Raw genomic sequence first — 20,275 nt, 5'->3', positions numbered from 1 at the left:
TTGGTTAATACATGTCCTGACATATGCTATGCTACTCACACCTTGAGTCAGTTTATGTGTGCACCTAAGAAGATACATCTACATGCAGCTAAATATATTTTGAGATACTTAAAGGGTACTATTGGAATGTGAATCAAATATGATAAAATCAACATCGAACTTCATGGATATTCAGATTCTGATGGGGCAGGCAGTCCTATTGAACGTAAAGTACTTCTGGATATTGCTTCAGTCTAGGATCTGGCATGGTTTCTTGGTCTAGCAGAAAACAAACTTCAGTCGCATTAAGTTCCACTAAAGCAGAACACATCACATCCTCCTTGGGTGCTAGAGAAGCGGTATGGCTACGGAAGTTGTTAGCAAATTTGAAGCCCACTGTGATTCATTGTGATAATCAAAGTTGCATCAAGCTTTCAATCAATTCGGTATTCCACAATCGCTCCAAATATATTGAAATTCCTTTTCATTACATTCAAGATATGGTGAATCGAGGAATCATTCAATTAGAGTATATTTGTACTAATGAGCAAACAACTGATATCCTTACCAAGCCTCTTGGTAAAGTGAAGTTGAAATACTTAAGAGAAAAACTTGGTATGATTAATTTGTAATATTGAATATTAAATTAAATTTTAAATTCATGTGAGTCTATGCTTCTATTGTTTGTTAGTAGCATCATATGTAATGAAAGGTGACAATCTTTAATGGACATATTTATTTAGAAGGTAATTATTTACAAGGTGACAATCTTGTAAATAATAGGGCTGTTATTATGGATATCTCTAGACATTGCTTCGGGCAATTAGAGATCATGGATAACGAACTCATGTTATCATCATGGACATCTCTAGACATTGCCTCGAGCAATTAGAGATCATGAGTAACAAATTTTCATGGACATCTCTAGACATTGCTTCGGGCAATTAGAGATCATGAAATCCTATGTTATTACTATGGACATCTCTAGACATTACTTCAAGCAATTAGAGATCATAGGTAACATTTTCATTGTGGTTACTCTAGATATTGTTTCAAACAATTAGAGATTATAATATACATTATAATAAGTGTTCATAACTTGGTGATTTTTATTATCTGACTTATAATTGTTCATTGTGTGAAGATCAGATAAAGCGATCAGGTATTCTATACTGAAACTCTAAAGGTGTTTTACTTCTCCCTTGCTAAAGAGGGAGTGTTAATGTTTTAGCATCAATAGAAGTAAATGATGATTACTTGATATACTAATCGGTGTTTATGTTTTCAGACAAATTGTCATTGCTACTTAAAACATATATATACATATATATCTGTATATCTGTGTGTGTGTGTGTGTTTGAATTAATATATGTTTGCAACACATTGCCTATCGATAGTATGATCAACTGCATATCAAAGCAGTAAGGCAATTGCTGTTTGTATTGGCACATTAATGAATATGTTATTGGGCTCATTACTTGCATTGCTATCGGGCTCATTACTTATAATTAGTTTGTCTTAACTAATGGACAGTTAGTCATGCCACCAAAGAGGCATGACTCTACAAGTGTCATGATTCTCTGTCTACATATTTAAAGAGAGCAGATCGCAGAGGAATGTAATCAATTCATGGCATCACAGGATCCAGCGATCTGCAAGTAATACCTTGTTATTATTTTCAGTATTTCTTACTTAAATCTAACCTGCAGTAACATACAGCATTCAGATCACATTCAGCATACAGTTGATATTCTCAGCAAATTACAAAAGGGAGATACTGAACCAGATCAGTAAGAGATAATCATTATTTGAATACATACTCTGCTCTTCTATGGTACAAGTAAGAGTTCTATTTCATTGTAATTGTTTTATCTATCAGAGATTCATAAAAATGAACACTTATATAATTGTTTATTTCACTTTTCATAACCAACTATCATGGGGAGTGGAAAGGATATCACAAAAGTGTGCCCGAGGCCATCCAACTAAGACAACTCTATTGGTTGGTCCACAAGTGGCAGGAACATCTAACTAAGACAACTCCATCCAACTTGGGGTGGGCTACTGAGAGCGGGATTCTCCCAAACACATCTCCTTCCTCACCCTACATGATTGTTTTCTGGGGGAGAATAAATATATTAAGAATCTATAGTGAGTAGCATTTCATATATGAAATTATATGTTAGATAATATACTTTGTCATGCATACATTAAGCGTACATCTCATGCATACTGCCAATGAACAAGATTTCTATTCCTTGCAATAAATAGCAATCTCTGATTTGATCCATCTGTGTGCCTGACCGCTGATATCTGATGAAGTGTTCTTCTCTTATGAGCATCGATGCTAATTGTGTTGATTGTCTTAATGCCTTCCTGCATTGTTGGCTTTTACCTTAGATCTTCATGTCTTGAATAGACAACTTGTGGAAGTTGCTGTTTTTAAGGGTGGACACAATCATTCTCATAAGTTGCTTCCCTTCAATATAAATCTCTATTTAATGTCACTAGTCAATTACTTTTTACTCTTGTGATTACATGCAAATCCTTCATCACTTTCTATTAACATCATCGCTTCCTTTTGTTTTATTCAGTCGCTGCTATATACATCAATGATAATCACTGCCTTCTTCATTGGCTGAGCATATTGCTTCCTAGAAAATCATGAAGTTTTATATCTATGACAATTTTCTTAGTCATTGGTATATTGCTTGTTGTATTGGGAAAGTTGGGATTTCCAATAGATTGCTGACTGCTGCTGAAATCTGCATTGAAGGGCCTGACTGCTTCAATTGATTGTTTGTTTCCTCAGTCCAGAAATTTTTTTTTCTGAATGTATCTCTGAATTGTTATGATCTAGAATCTCTCTTTTGAATTACTTTTTGTTGATGATCTCCCCTTCCTAAAATGCATCATCTCCTCTTTCATTTTGAGTGTTGTAGCTCTTCATAATTCCCATTCCCTGTGCAAGAGTAACAGCTCTTTGATCACTGCCTAAAAGTATTAAATTTAATTTTAATATGGTTATTTCTGATGATATGTTCTTAACTTCTTAGGCCATCTTTAAGTAAATTGCTGCCATTTTGATCTCTTCCAATCAAGTTGGTCCTCATTCAATTGTTAACCCTTTTAAATTACATCCCCCTGGTTTATGAATATTGCGATATCGTTAGGCAGGAAATGACATAGCTTGTCAACTACATGTGGGGAAGAATATAACATGTGATGAGTAGGAATTAATGCATTACTTCAAATGCTGAACTTGTAAGGACAAGTGTAATATGCCAAACCTCAGAACTGCCGGAAATGACATAGCTTGTCAACTACATGTGGGGAAGAATATAACATGTGATGAGTAGGAATTAATGCATTACTTTAAATGCTGAACTTGTAAGGACAAGTGTAATATGCCAAACCTCAGAACTGCTGGAAATTCAGGACTTATCTAGTGACATTTTTACGAACAGTCTGCATGTAAACCCAAGAATGAAATTTGTGCTTTCACAGCGATTTTTTAAACTAGGATTGTTATGAAAATATTGGTGAAACAACAACCGACAAACAGTATGTAAACGTCCAGATAATCTATACAATGGCGGCACATGGATAACAATACTGATATATTGATATGTAACTTCTACATAAAATGTTGATAGCAAAACCAAACTGAAATACAAGTACTACTGAGATACTTCTCACGTATCAAAAATGACAGTTCTAGAATGCTGAATAAATTATAATGGAAGAAACCTGGAGAGGAGTATACAGTCCCGAAATGCTGTCACTGCAGTTTGTGCCTAACTCTTGCTTCCTGCTGATTGCCCAATCACTGTTATCACTTCTTCAGACGGCTACCTGAGTATTCTCAGACCCACGATACCTGCTCACACCATAAAGGATGCCGACCATGGAATGGGCTCACTGCTGGAGGGTACTACGTCTGCAATGTGCTGTGAGAAGAACTCGATGCTGGTTATAACACACACTCACTCCTTCCCTTATTTGCATTCCATTCTCACTTCCAACTTGCTACCGGACTTGAAGCTGAGTTGACCACGTTGTGGACTTTTAGACTACCACACGTTTTGGCATCCAAATGCTGAGGTATTACTGTGCTCGGCAGTATAGATTTACTATCCTCCTCTTGTTTACCTTCCAACTGCCTGCACTTGCAACGGGAAGTACCTTGAATTTCTGATACGTCTAGTTATTATGAAGGCTTCAATCTTCCCATAAATCAAATGAATCACTTCCACTCCCAATTCTGAAAGTATATTATGAGTGCCAGGTTTGCGTCCAGCCTCACCAATTTCCTCAAGGGGTTTCGTCTTTAGGAAATATCCAGTCACATTCAAGCAACCGATTAGGATTTGAACAATAACAAATATTCATGGTGTCAATCCGAATGCAAATGCTTTCTTTTATAACCTCAAAGTGTGGGGAGATACAAACATCTTAGCAATGTGGGATAAAAGACTATTTCATCTTTTAGTCACTTAAGTCATTTTGTCCTAAAGTGACTTTAAATAATAAAGTACTTTATATTTCAACTCAATAAAATAAATTGACTTTAACCTTAGGATTTCCCATTTAAAATCTCCTCAATTGAAACCAAACTCTTGTGACTGGCTGGCATCCTAAATCGCATGCCTTTAGCCTATCCGGATGGAAAGATAGACCAATTAGGCACCATTAAGGCTAGCGCAGAGAAGGGGACATTACAACAAGAGCTAGCACTGACTTTTTCTCATCTGATTTTTTTGGAAAGAACTTTCTGGATTGCGTGGTTTGACTGAGTATTCTGCTAGTTGGTTTCATCTTTATGTCAACTACATTTGGGGAAGCAGGTAACATATGCGAGTAAGAATAGTGCATTTCTGCAAATGCTGAGATGTAAGGACAAGAGCCCAGCACTGTCTTTTGTCATCTGTTTTTTAATTTTTTTGGAAAGGATTCTCTGGATTGTATTTGGTAGTTTCTTGTTATTAGATTTGGTTAATTAAATGCCTGGAGGATACTAGTCAGACTTTGGATTATTCTACTAGTTGGTTTTATCATTATGTCAACTACATGTGGGGAAGCAGGTAACATGTGATCAAGTAGGAAATAGTGCATTTCTGCAATTGCTGAGCTGTGAGGACAATAAAATAGCAATGCCTTTTTGTCATCTGATTTTTTGAATAGGACTCTCTGGATTGTGTTTGATAGTTTGTCATTAGATTTGGTTGATTAAATACCTGGAGGATATTAGTCTGAGTTTTGAGTGCTCTTCTGGAGTGAGTATTCTGCTAGTTGGTTTTGACATTATGACAATCATGTGGGTATGCAGGTAACACATGATGAGTAGGAAATAGTGCATTTCTACAAATGCTGAGCTGCAAGGATAAGATTTTAATACTGCATTGTTGCTATCTGATTTTTTGGAAAGGGCTCTGGATTGCATTTTGATAGTTTCTTGTTACTAGATTTGGTTAATTGAATGCCTGGAGCGCACTAGTCTGGCTTTTGACTATTCTGCTAGAGTGAATCAACATTAGTGATATAAGTTGATGATCTAATATTGTCCATCGCTAGTTTGGACAAGCAAATGCTAAAATTTTGCCAAAATTGCCACCGACCGGCAATAGTGAGTTTCTTACCTTTTCGTGTTTGCAATCTAGGTGGTTAAGGCAAGGCAGTTGTTGCAGAGAGAAAATGGGACCATATTGTTCTTGAATTCACTCGTGTGAATCTCTATCCAAGCAAATATTATTTCTATATAGAATTGACTATACAATTAATATTCCCGAGCATGAAACTCTGGTTATTATAGCCTGACGGATTAAATGATGCACAAAGTTTTAGGATCAATTTTCCATGCAATTACGTTGAGTAAATAGTAAAGCAGGTTTGCAAGGAAGAGTATGCATGGAAAAGTTTGATATTACTGAATTACAGCTTAGAACTCATACAATTGGTCTTGTTGTCTATTGAAGCTGTTGTATTGATCAAATGGATCCTTTGTAACGGAAGGATAACTAGCTTAACTCTCGGCTTCTATCTCACTAATCTATATTCTTTTGAATTTAAGTTTTCAAGATAAGGGGGACCTATATTCTTTTTCAGTCACCTCCTTCAATTTTATGTCGAAGGCCCTAATTGGGCACATTCTAGTTCATCTGTATTCTTTGTATATCACTTCATCCAGTTAGTTGTCTAAAATCCTAACCGTAGTGCTTGTGCAAGTTAGAATTTCTCTTTTAATGCAAAATCGTCTCTGTTAGAAGGGCAAACACCTGCTTTTTCCAAAATGTACTTATTTTATTGAAGTTAAAGTGAGACATAAAATTTAAAGTTATGTTTTTGGCATTGGCAGGGATTTATCCTTCAACTCATTTTCACAAAACTTGCCCTCAAGTTTCAGTTCACTGTCAAATCTTTCTATGCTGTAAGTGATGGAAGTTTATAATGTTTTGTATAGAAATATGTTTTGTATAGAAATATATGCTTGTTCCCTATGAAGCTCACCATGTCTATTGGATATGAACTTTGCAGGTTCATGCAAAATAATCAGCTTTCTGGACCTATTAATGTACTCTCTAGTCTTCCTCTAATTGACCTGTAAGCCTATTTCTAATTATTTCATAATTTTTGTTGATAAATGAATGGGGAATAGGTTTCCTATATTTTCCTATATATTATTAGATGTTTATCATAAAACCAAATGTTCGTTGGCTGTTGTTTACAGGAATATTGAAAACAATGATTTCAATGGGTGGATACCAACAGAATTCCAATCAAAACCAAATTTTAAGTAAGAATTCATGATTCCCTTTTTTCATTTGATCGTTAGTAATTTAATACTCATAACATGGTCATGCTGTAAAGATGATCATTTTTTTGTGCTGTATTCTTGTTGTCCTTCATGAGATACATATGGATATCTTAATATATGATTGTGTTCCAATGCAGAACTGGTGGTAATGCTTTCACTACAGGCCCTGCTCCTCCTCCCCCACCATACACTGCACCTCCTCCCTCTCACAAACCTGATAGTGGCCATAATACCAGTGGCAACCCAAGAAATAGTTCTCCAAATTCAGAGAGTCCCCCAGGCATTTTAAAGGATCAAAACAGTGACAAGGGAGGTCTGGCTAGTGGAGTAATTGCAGGAATAGCGATTGCAGGGATTCTAGTAGCTGCTGTTTCTGTGTTTATAATTATTTTTTTTGTTCGGAGGTCTCCAAGAAGAAAACATGTTGAAGAGGAGGTCAAGATTGGTGCATCATTGAGTCCTCATCCTTCATTCACTGCTAAAGGTATTATTCTGAGCTTGACCACGTTGGTAGTTAGGGTGAGCCTTTTCTTTCTTTTCTTTGGTAGAAGAAGTTTTTATTTTCTAAGTTATCTCCACTGTATTAAACTCATATATGTGAATAATAGTCCAAAGTGATAGCTGTCTGTTTCATCGAGCACTCTAAATATATGCAATGCACATCTTTAATCTACTAACATCTGCTTTGATAATATTTTCTGAGGAATAGATGTGTGTGTGTGTGTGTGTGTGTGTCTTATATATATATGTATATCACTTAGGCAGATTTCTTAAGAAAGCTAGGAGTCATAATGTACTGTAAGTCTTGAGAAGATGAATCTATATAGCATAACACTGTATATTTGATGCAGTAGCAAAGGACAGTACAGAATCGAAAATAAAAGCATCCTCTCCTGTCATTGCACTTAAGCCTCCACCTTCTGAACGACACAAAACAAATGGTGATAAGGGAACTGGAAATAATTCTGCTACCAAGAGATCTAAACTGCCAATAACTGCAATAGCATATTCTATAGCAGATTTGCAAGTGGCAACAAACAGTTTCAGTCAAGAAAATCTTATTGGCGAGGGTGCTCTGGGACGAGTCTATAAAGCAGAGTTTCCTGATGGAAAGGTATGGTTTCTAAGTATTTCCTGTCAACAATAGCTGTTTTTTCTGCTGTTTGGAACTACAAATAATTCTTTCTCAGATTTCCACATTCCATCAAAATGTAATGCAAGTTTCTGGATCGGATTGTGTGAACAGTATTTGTCATTAATGTTTTGAATCACATTGGTGATCCATGATAAATATCATGCTTTTGGAATCGCATAGATTGGAAAACATAGAAAATATAAAGAAGCGGCTATAGTATTTTTTACCATTGAAGATAATGGGAATATTTTGTAGGTTCTAAAAACCTTTCTTGGAGTGTGGGATAGGTATATAATGAAACAAGCCTATAACAACATTGGAGGACTTTCCTTCCACCCTTGGGGAAACCTTAGGGATGACATAAGATGATTGCACCAAAAATTACTTGAAAGTACATTTAGGAAATATTACTATCATTTAGTGATACAATATAAATGCTGAATAAGCATTCTATGCTATTGGATGATTAGTGGCATGGATACGAAGCATGTGGGCTATATAATCAAATGAGTCATGCATGATAAATGAGTCTTTTTCTGAATTGAGTAGATTCTGGTGATGATGTGGGGACAAATATCAAAGTAATAGTAAAATTTGTTACAAAAATTGGTAAAAGAAGTTGCAAGTTATATTTTAATTATTTTACTGGGTACACCAGGCTTGGCCAGGGGTAATTATTTTATTCCAAAAGCTAAATATAGGAAAATTATATATTTACTGCTTGTAACTTTCTTGAACGGTGTTGAGACCTCCTGGCAATTATTTATTTCACTCTTTGCCCAATTGCCTTGTACATTTACCTTTTCAACTTCCCATTTAGCCATATATAAATTACCACTCGAATCCTCACTTTTGCTAACCACAACCACAGACCTCTGATTCCTTCTTGTCATCATTATTATGCTTTCAATATGCAATTGTACACCCTAAAAATCTGAGAGTCAATTTGAAGAAGGATAAGGACAATGGAGATCTCACAGATTGGATACTTTTGCTTTTTATCTTAGTAATTTGCATTTTAATTTGTTTTCTCTGTTGGTAGATAAGTATCCTTCTGAAATTAGGGTTTTTCATTGTTACCCTAACATTTCACGTTCCCTCTTTCCTAGTTGACAACTTCAACTAACATTTCGGCTGCTGTGCACACATATGCCACAGCTTGCACAACTTGCAAATGGCATCTTTGAGGATTTGAAACTGGAGTCTTGCATAGTTGCAGTTACCATAAGGAAGCAAATGCCTTCCTTTGACCATGGATCATGTTCGTCCATCCATCCATCCACATTAATGTGGCACCCCAAGTGGAACCTTGTGGTTTTCATTCCTCCTTTAGTACATTTTTCGTGTAATGGTTCTTATCCTAGATAGCAATCCTTGCTATTACAATCTTAGAGATTTCCTCCTTGAAATAAAGAGAGTGAGCAATATAGGAATTCATGAATGACATTATCTCTCTCATTGCTTGTTGGCTCGTGCATTGAATGTATATACCTCTGGGTTTGCAGCTTAAGCCTAGAATCCATGGCGTTATATTTCCTCCTATGATTGACAATGCATGACACCAAAATAGGGACTTGCAGATGTAGAATACCACAAATCGTAGAAAAACTTGTCATTGCAGGTGTCAAGTGCGCAAACTGAGACATGACTATTGTATAGTTTCCTTATCTTGGCTCTTTGTTTGAGTGAGAACTGACTGCATGCCCGAACCCCATTACCACCAATGTGCAGGATCTGTGCATTCACTCTTGTTACGCTGCCCTAGGATTCCATAGATGAGCTCCCCTTGAATCAATGTTTTCTGGCATCACATCTTATTGTAAATCATTGTAAAGTTTGGTTTTTTAAGATGAAATGGACCATTGACAAACTTTCCCAACAACTTGGAAGGCCAATTTGTAAAGATCTCAACTAAATGCACATACAAAACAACTTTTACCTGTCTGATACAACTCTAGACATATACATTTGAATTGAAAACTACCAATATGATAACTTGTAATAAGCTAAAAATAGATATTTTACATTATCCTATTCAAATACATACATCCTATGAATTCAATAGATTGATACAACTTACTGGATGCACCTACTACATGCCTTTGATTTTCCTGATGACAGCTTGTACGCTGATATTTCTGATGATGCTCTTCTCGGTCTTTCTGATATTCTGTATCACAAATTGATTCTTAAGGGTTATTGCCTCTAAGAAATTAGGAATACGGATTGCTTCTTGAAGGTTTTTGTTCCCACAAAATCAGGTTGACACACTTGAAGGGTTTTGTCTCCAAATGCCATTTGTTGTGACATCAGAAGCTTCAGATTTAATTTCATTTTTTAAACACACTTTTAAAGTTTGCTTTTCTCTTCTTCCCAGCACTACCTGTATAAATAAGCTAAAATAGATATTTTACATTATCCTATTCAAATACATACATCCTATGAATTCAATAGATTGATACAACTTACTGGATGCACCTACTACATGCCTTTGATTTTCCTGATGACAGCTTGTACGCTGATATTTCTGATGATGCTCTTCTCGGTCTTTCTGATATTCTGCATCACAAATTGATTCTTAAGGGTTATTGCCTCTTAAGAAATTAGGAATATGGATTGCTTCTTGAAGGTTTTTGTTCCCACAAAATCAGGTTGACACACTTGAAGGGTTTTGTCTCCAAATGCCATTTGTTGTGACATCAGAAGCTTCAGATTTAATTTCATTTTTTAAACACACTTTTAAAGTTTGCTTTTCTCTTCTTCCCAGCACTATCTGTATACTCTATGCTTTCTCAGTCAATAGGCAATCCAGTCCTCAATTAATCGCAGTCTAACTAACAAGTTCCTTACTCAACTTATGACAATTAATTGACATATCAATCCTTGTTTGATTGACCTCTACTAACTCGTTTATTTCTTGATTTAACTGACTTTAATTGACTCATCTTCCTTATTCATGATTTTGACTGACCCTAATTGTTCTTATGATGCTGGTTCAAAAAGGAGACATTGCAGATCCTCCTTCCTTGGATTCACTTTCCCTTGAGCAAGAAAAAGTTTTGTTAGTTAATATGTCAGACTGCAGTTGATTTCTTCTAGTGATGGAAGACCTATTGGTAATACCTCATCCTCTTCTATTGATCAAGTGCACTTGCCTCTTTCCAAGCTTTTAGATATTGGATCCCAAGGCTTCAATGCTTTATCCTTGTGTGGCATTTTCTTCTACTTTTGTTCCCAAAGTTGATATCCGATTTTTTTGGGCACTTATTCACACACCATATGTGTGTGTGTGTGTGTAAGCGTCCCATAGGGCCACCAGATCTTAGCTTTGAGACCACTGCAAAGTCCTCAACTAATGCATACAGAAAATAGTTTCTACCAGTTTGATACAATTAAGAAATATACATTCAAATTGTAATCTACCAGTTTTGATACCTAGAGATATGGTATCAATTGATATTATTTTTTCATTGAAATATGAAATTCTTGGGACTAATTTACTGGGCTTACCTAGTATCCCTATGATGATTCTAATTTCTGATGATGCCCTGCAATGTGCAAGTCTAAATGTTTTGATAATGCTTCACACATTTTTGCTGACATTCTGTATCATGAATTGCTCCTTGAAGGTTTTCATCCCTAAGAAATTAAGGCTTCGAAGGGTTCCGTCTCCAAATGGCACACAAGTTTGAGAATAAAGTTTCTTTTGTCATCAACTTTCTGAAGTGACCTTTCTTTTACCTTCAAGCACTACCTATGTGTTTTATGTTTTATTTTATCATAGGCAATACAGCCCTGATAGAAGTCGGACAAACAATTCTTCAATCAATGGGAATTAACTGAAAAATCCATTATCATTTAACTACCTTAACTGACTGTCTGAGCCTAACCAATTCATCTATTTTGTATCATGATTGAACTGGACCTAAACCTACACTGCCTTTTCAGTTGTTGAATGCTACTCTTATGCCGGCAGTTCCAAAAGGGGGAAATTACACAAACAAATTTTATGGTACACAAACAAATTTTATGGTACTCTCAGTTAATTTATAGAATTATCACTGTTAGCGATTTTATAAGCTGTTCTTTCACTTCCTACATTGCCCAATTATGGGATTGCCATTATATTCAACTCTTCTTCATTGTCACTTAGGGAAAGGAAAACATTGTCATTGCAAAAGTGAAGGACAACTTACCCTTTTACTAAATAATATATGGACCCAAAACATGAGGATTATCCTTTTGTTTTTCTTACTTAGGTTGCTGGCAGCACAAAAATAAGTATAGTGAGAGAAGTTGCAATTTTATATTTATGTAAACAATACAAATAAAAGAAGTTGAAATCTATACAAATTTAGCTGATGTAAGCCATTTTGCATGGTAGGCAATGAATCTGACTGTGTCTTCACCCCTATCTTGTGGAAATTGTACCACTGCCCAAATTTGGAATTGCCATTATATTCAACTCTCCTTCATTGCCACTTTAGGGAAAGGAACACATTGTCACTGCAAAAGTAAAGTACAACTTACCCTTTTACTAAATAAAATATGGACCCAAAACACGAGGATTATCCTTTAGTTTTCTTACTGCAGGTTGCTGGCAGCACAAAAATAAAAGAATTGAGAGAAGTTGAAATTTTTTATTTATGTAAACAATATGAATAAAAGAAGCTGAAATGATGTGAAATCCATACAACTTTCTACTGATGTAAGCCATTTTGCATGGTAGGCAATGAATCTGACTGTGTCTTCACCCCTATCTCATGGAAATTGTACCATTGACGAAGACTTTATTCTTAGAATTTGTAGAATTATCTTTTTTGCTGTTCAATGTTTCAGCGTCAGCCATGTTTTAACAATCTGAGAAAATTTAGCAGCTGCTTTTTCTAAAGATGATAATACTTTTTGTAATACATCTTAAAAAAGAGTACCTGGTAATGAATAAGTTTTCAATGCGCCATGTTATGATATTAGGAGGGTCAATATGTTCCGGAGTGGGGAATTCAGTAGATAATAGAACTTGACAAAGAGGCCAGGATCTTCAACATGTATATCTATGAAATTCAAGCATCTTCATTAAGTTCATTTCATTTGATTTTTAAATAACTTGACTGCAACCATGGCAGCATTACACAGAATTGAGGTTGACTTGGCAAACTAAGAGTATAAATAGAATTCATCTAGTATTAGATCAATCAAAGATAGTGTAAATAAAATATATTTATTACCTTTTAAAACTCTTTTTAGAAAAAAAACTATGAGTGTTAAAAGGCTTCTTTTTCTATCGTCTGCTAGGGACATCCTATTTCTCTTCCCCTATTCTCTCCTATTTCCTTTTCTGGAAATTGCAAAAGAACATGGGTAACTGTTTTTATAGGTTTTTTAGCGCCCCCACACCCACCCCGTTAGAATATTAGGTTGCCCTTAGATATATGGTTAGAATATTAGGTTTAATTTTGTTATTATTTTGAGTTACTACTTTTTAATGTGACCCCCTAAAGGGAAATGACCTGGGTGGCCCCCAAGAGAGACAGTGTGGGAACATTATGTACTGGTCCCAGTGCCATGGAATGCCGTGTCTTGGAAATGGGGGTTTTGCTACAAGGATCTATCGTCAGGGAGCAAAGTTGGGCACTTAAAGTAATTGGTGGTGTTTTTTTACCTTTTTCCATTTCCTCTTTTCTTTTCTTCCAAAACTCCCATTCTTCCATGGTACAGTCACCGACTTATGATGTCAACAAACATGTGACTACAACTCTATATTACTCTTTGACAATATTGTCTGGCCAACAACGTGCAACTGTGACATTATCTCACATATTGCCAATGTCTCACAACCTGGCAATCTCAATAACTAATACTTATGAATCTATGATCAAATTAAGACGCAGCTAGAAGCCGTAGCTCAACAAAGAGAAGACTGCAGTGTAGTTGGGCTGGCATGATCTACTGCTTCTTGCTTTCTATGTTTATACTTGCATTTTGTCTACTTCCTTTGGTACTTGGAGAAAGGACCCCGTAGAGAGGCGAAGTTTGGGTTATCAATGGCTGTATATGTTTGTTCTATTCTTATGTTCTCTGATACTGACAGCATAGGTGGACTATGTTGTCATAATTTAAGATGTTCAGAAAATTAGTTATACAATCATATAAGAATAGTTTTCTTGTGTTCAAAAGGGCATAGTTTTCTTGTGTTCTCTGATACTACAGCATAGTTGGGCTGGCATGATCTACTTCTTCTTGCTTTCTATGTTTATACTTGTATTTTGTCTACTTCCTTTGGTACTTGGAGAAAGGACCCCGTAGAGAGGCGAAGTTTGGGTTATCAATGGCTGTATATGTTTGTTCTATTCTTAAGTTCTCTGATACTGACAGCATAGCTGGACTATGTTGTCATAATTTAAGACGTTCAGAAAATTAGTTATACAATCATATAAGAATAGTTTTCTTGTGTTCAAAAGGGCATTTTGACATGCCCAACTTCCAAGTGGTGCGCTGAGGGGACTGGAATTCAAAAAGTTATGCTTACCAATGGCCTTTTGATAATTGCCAGAAAGTCTCAAGACTGTTTAGGAAAGTTACTGAGCAGTAAATATATATGTTTGATTAATTTTTGTAAATTTGAAACTGATAGCAAATGATTCAATTTGTGCTGCCTAATGTCTCCTTTTCCAATGCCCTAGTAATTGCCCTAAATTTACAATTCCAAGTAAAGTAGGAAATGGAATAGACTTAGCAATATCATTGACCGATTGTATAAAAATAGATCGTGGTTAAGACCCTACAATTTTGTTAGATAATCATTGAGACATAATATATAGAACATATCTTTCCTACTAGTGTTAGGAACATTAACTCAATCATATGCTATGAAGTATATGTTTGAGACCCTCCAATTATGTTAGATGATCATTGAGACATAATTTGTAAAACGTATCCTTCCTACTAAGTTTAGGAAAATTAAGTTGATCACATGATAACTGATTTCATTGCTAGAGTTCATTGGAAAAACATTTAAGGTGCCTCCAGCTTATTCCTTTCCATCAATCCCAGGAGCATGGAATGACAGCCACCTTTTGGCCTCCTAGCCCCACTCTGGGTTATTACTACACAAGTGGAACTTAGGTGCTACTTACATCCCTTATATGTATCCATCATAATGTGCACAAGGAATTCCCTTGAGGCTTTTCTCAAGAACATTTCCTTATTATTAAGCACTTGGAATATCATACAAGGGGCATTCAGTTTATCCATCAAGCCCACGAGCATATTATTGGCATCCACCATTCTACTTGAATGGATCTTTATGCTTCTTGCACTTTTCATATGCCATTTGTCTTCTACGCAATGGAATGGTGGATTGTCGAAAAGCTTTAAGGAATCTTCATCATTATCAAATGTGCATACGTTAGAAGTGATAGATATCTGCATACATTTCTTCTTCCTATCAATGACAGTCCAAAAACAGGTCAACCAATTCATATGGTTTGCATTCTACTTCATACCACAATATTTGAAAAATATTTAGTTGCTGTTTAAATTTTAAAAAACACATGTATTGTAAGTCTTCAATTCTTACTAAATTGAATGCTTATTTTTCATCATCCATGCCTTTTATATCAACTTTCCCCTCTCTCTCTCTCTCTCTCTCTCTCTCTCTCTCTATTTATATTTATATATCCTTCGATTCCAATGAAGAGTCACGTCTGTTTTCATGTTCAGCGCCCTTTTATAGGGTTCTGCCCCTACCAACTGTCCTTTGCCTTTTCCAAGACTGATTAACAATTAATTATTTCTTGAAATCTCTGATCATCATGTGAAGTAAAAGATTCACATCTGTTTTCATGTTCAGCACCCTTTTCTAGGGTTGCGTCCTTTCCAATTGTCCTGTGCCTTTTTCGAAGGCTGATTAGCAATTAATTAATTTGTTAAATCCCTGATCAGATGGAAAGTAATATCTCTGATAGGTAAGGGATGTTCTTCAAAGTTTGTTTGCAATATTTGGAGGGTGGTTTTAGTTACCAAGTGAGGTCTTGCAGGTGTTTGATCTGAACATCATAAAGTCTTGTGGAATAAGACAATTTTTTACTAGTACAGTGAACATGATCATGTCATAGTTCGGGGCATGACTTGCTGGATTTTACTTTTCTTTATTAGTTATTACCTATCTGGCTGTAAATTGACATGCTGGATTTTACTTTTCTTTTGTACCGATCTGGCTGTAAATTGCTGTAAATTGGTATAAATATGATCATGAATTTCTTCAAGGGATTTTCTTCTTTGTATTACAAAGTTCATCACTTCTTGAGAGAACAGCTATATTATACACTTTTTCTCTGATCTGAATTCCATCATCTCTAGTTTTCAGCATTTTATTTTTGTCTAAATGCTATATAATTGCCATTCTAGTAACTGTAAATTTAACTGTCAATATTGTATATTAGTGTTAATGGTTTACTTTCTTAGCCTTGGTTTGTTTTAATTTTGTCTAAATAAAGAGTGTCGTGCTTTTTAGCATATACCGATTATTGTTTTGGTTGCCATTGTGTTCCATTTCACTAACCAATCTACGTTGCAGACACCATTCCAGTGATTACAGTACCTATTTATTTCTCAATTCATTGAGGTTTTCATGAGTAATTTCTTGATAATGTGTTCGCTCAGATGTAGAAGCATATGAAAAAAATGTCATGTATAATTGTCGGATTTTTTTTCCTGAAAGTGTTGTATAGCCTTATGAATTTCTTTAATCTCGTCAGAGCTTTGAGTTGTGAAAGGCATCAAATCATTTTATACCAATGTCTCAAGTGTTTTGAGGAACTTGGGATTCTTCAAATGAATCGCCTCTTTGTTTTTATTTGTTTTTATGTATAATTGTCGGATTTTTTTTCCTGAAAGTGTTGTATAGCCTTATGAATTTCTTTAATCTCGTCAGAGCTTTGAGTTGTGAAAGGCATCAAATCATTTTATACCAATGTCTCAAGTGTTTGAGGAACTTGGGATTCTTCAAATGAGTCGCCTCTTTGTTTTTATTTGTCAGGCCTGTTATTTTATCTTTGTTGGGTCTTAGGCAGGCACTCAGATTTGTCGTTTTTGGCTGACCCTTTCAAATATGCGTTTTTTTGAGCATTTATCTCTTATTTCAGTCATTGCAGAAAGTTAGTAAAGTTGATTCTGGAGGTTTTCAGACCCAAGTCCCAATTTTTTCTACAACGCACAAGCTCTTCATAGCCCCTAGGCTCTTCCTATCATCACTTTTGAAGCTTCCCAGCTCCCAAAATAGCAGTTACAGCATTCACAACCACTTCCTTTTGGCTTTATTTTTCTATCTACTTTGCTTCTTCCATAAGTAGATTACCCAAGGCTGAGAGGATTGTAGAAACTGAACACGTATCACTGTCGGACTTGCTTTCCTGAAAGTTTTGTATAGACTATAGCCTTATAAATTTATTTAATCCCGTCAGAGCTTTGAGTTGTGAAAGGCATCAATTCATTTCATACCAATGTCTCAAGTGTTTGAGGAACTTGGGATTATTCAAATGAATTGCCTCTTTGTTTTATTTGTCAGGCCTGTTATTTGATCATTGTTGGGCCTTAGGCAGGCACCCAGATTTGTTGTTTTTGGTTGACCCTTTCAATTCTGCTTTTTTTTTGAGCATTTATCTCTTGTTCCAGTCATTGCAGAAACTTAGTAAAGTTGATTCTGGAGGTTTTCAAACCCAAGTCCCAATTTTTCCTACAACACATAAGCTCTTCATAGCCCCTAGGCTCTTCCTATCATCACTTTTGAAGCTTCCCAGCTCCCAAAATAGCAGCTACATCATTCACAACCATTTCCTTTTGCGTTTATTTTTCTATCTACTTTGCTTCTTCCATAAGTAGATTACCCAAAGCTGAGAGGATTATAGAAACTGAACAACTGAGGACATGTATGCCATATGTCATTTTTTTGGCATATTGGGTCGCCAATATGCCAGGTGTGTGGTTTTAGTATTTGTTTACAAGTTCTAAGAATAATTTATTTTAAAAGATTAGAGTAGATTAGTTGATCAGAAGAGCAACTTGGGATTCTTCAAATGAATTTTCTCATGTTTTATATGTGTCAGGCCTGTTATTTTATCTTTGTTGAGCTGAGGCAGGTGCCCATATTTATTGTTTTAGATTTGACCCTTCCAGTATTTTTTGAGCATTTTCTCTTCTAGCACAGTCAGTCAGTAAGTTGATTTTGGAGGTTTCCAAGCCCAAGTTCCAGTCTTTCCTCTAGCACACAAGCTGTACAGAGCCCCTAGGCTTTTCCAATCATCACTTTTGAAGCTTCCGAGCTTCCAAACAGCAGCTTCGGCATTTGTAACTATTTGCTTTTGGGTTTATCTTCTTTCAATGTACTTGGCTTCTTCCATCAAATGAATGACCCAACACTGTGAAGATTGTAGAAACTGAACCATTGAGGACATGTATGCCAGAGGCCTTTTTTTTGGCATTATAGGTTTGCCAGTATTCCAGGTGTGAGGTTTCAGTATCTGTTTACAAGCTGTTACAAATTTTATTTTAAAATGATTAGAGCAGAATAATTAATCATTTCTTCACCATGCCTTCATCTGTAACACTCATTTATTGCTTCTCAGATTTTGTACATACTATTTAGGTGTTAGAATCTGGAAAGATTAATAACCCAGAAAACTAGTGCAAAGAATAAATTTCTAAACTATGAATGCAAATGATACAAAATCAAAACAGCAACACAGAGTTAGTCTCCAAGAGAGTAATGCAAATGCTAGAAGCAAAATAGCATTAAGAGGATGCAAAAACAAGAGATGCAAATACAAGCTAGGTAGCATGCTTATATAGGCTAGGAAGAGGGAGGAGGTGGCAACACCAACCAATGAGGAGCAACCATCTGTTAGACTAAAGATAGCAAAGTATCTTCCCAAGATAGCTAATGGATGCTCACATGTAGGAAGGTGACACCTCACAACCATTTACCTAATAAGACATGCTTTATTAACCTAAGCGAGATTATTAAAAGTGTAGGAAAAACCTAGCAAAATAGGAAAAATAAAAAATTACACTAACACCCCCCCATAAGCAAAGCTTAGGTGGATGTAGAAATGGGTCCCGACAAGTCAAGCCTGATGAGGTACCCATGTACATAAGATTTTTCAAAAGGGAGAGAAAAGAGACCCCCCAAAAAACAGTCAGGACGTCGAGTGAGAGGAAGAGGCCCCCCAAAAGATGAAGCATCCGGCACCCCCAACAAAGCTCGCAAATGAAGGAACTTGCTCTCAGTGAACGGTTTGGTGAAGATATCAACAACTTGCTCGGAAGTCGAACAATAGTGAAGGTCAATGACATGACTATGGATGAGCTCCCAGATGTACTGCATGTGGACCTCTATGTGTTTGGTTTGCTGATGATGAACCGGATTCCGTGAGATCTGAATGGCACTCTGGTTGTCACAAAATATGATTGATGGCCGTCTAATCTGGATACCAAACTCAGTGAGAAGATGTTGAAGCCAAATGGCCTCAATGGCGGCATTTACAGCCCCTTGATACTCAGCCTCAGTAGAAGATAGAACAATAGCAGACTGCTTTTTGCTCGACCAACAAACAAGACCTGACCCAAGTGAGAAGCTATACCCTGAAGTAGACTTGCGATCCTCAAAATCACCTACCCAATCTGAATTTGCGTAGCCCACCAAATCAAGCTCAATACTTGTTGCGTAGTGAATCCCACAACTATGAGAACTCTGAATGTAGTGAAGGATCCGCTTGGCTGCTTTCCAGTGCAGCTCATGGGGCTCCTGCATGAATCGAGAGACCATGCCTACAACATAGGAGATGTCAGGTCTTGTATGAGTTAGATAAATGAGACTCCCAACAAGTTGGTGGTACAAAGTGACATCAACAAGTGGAGAAGAACATTGAGCCTCAAGTTTGACTCCAGAAAGGAAGGGAGTCGGAGCAGGCTTACAGTTAGCCATATGAAACCTCGAGAGTAAATCTAGAGCATACTTGGACTATGTGATGGTGATCCCAGAAGGAAACTGAAGGATCTCAATCCCGAGAAAGTAATGCAACAAGCCCAAGTCAGTCATCAAAAAATTATACTGAAGGGCCACTTTACAGCCTTAATGTTGGGTGAAGAACTTCCTGTGATCAGCAAGTCATCAACATACAAAACCAAAAATAGAAGTGAATCATCTTGTTGCAAAATGTAGATATTAGGATCATAATGGCATCGAGTGAACCCAACTGATAGAAGGAAGGAGTCCATCTTGGCATACCAAGCCCAAGGAGCCTGTTTGAGGCCATAGAGAGACTTCCGAAGACGACACACAAGTGAAG

The 20,275-nt window shown here is 36.2% G+C and overlaps 1 protein-coding gene across 2 annotated transcripts in view; it reads left to right on the top strand.

Moving 5' to 3' along the window:
• Positions 1 to 20,275, top strand: part of LOC149562188 (protein STRUBBELIG-RECEPTOR FAMILY 8-like) — a 61,056-nt gene that overhangs the window by 19,835 nt on the left and 20,946 nt on the right. For both annotated transcript variants that reach the window (XM_089825731.1, XM_089825732.1), the window contains exons 7-11: positions 6,335 to 6,406; positions 6,514 to 6,579; positions 6,707 to 6,772; positions 6,931 to 7,277; positions 7,645 to 7,907. In XM_089825731.1, the coding sequence (XP_089681857.1) occupies positions 6,335 to 6,406; positions 6,514 to 6,579; positions 6,707 to 6,772; positions 6,931 to 7,277; positions 7,645 to 7,907 (814 nt within the window). The remainder of the gene's footprint in view (positions 1 to 6,334; positions 6,407 to 6,513; positions 6,580 to 6,706; positions 6,773 to 6,930; positions 7,278 to 7,644; positions 7,908 to 20,275) is intronic.

Source organism: Cupressus sempervirens, chromosome 4 (assembly GCF_028749045.1).
Source record: "Cupressus sempervirens isolate cs-2001-9-10 chromosome 4, ASM2874904v1, whole genome shotgun sequence".
Taxonomy (NCBI): Eukaryota; Viridiplantae; Streptophyta; class Pinopsida; order Cupressales; family Cupressaceae; genus Cupressus; species Cupressus sempervirens.
The sequence above is the reverse complement of the archived record's forward strand: the minus strand, read 5'-3'. Positions and strand labels throughout refer to the sequence as shown.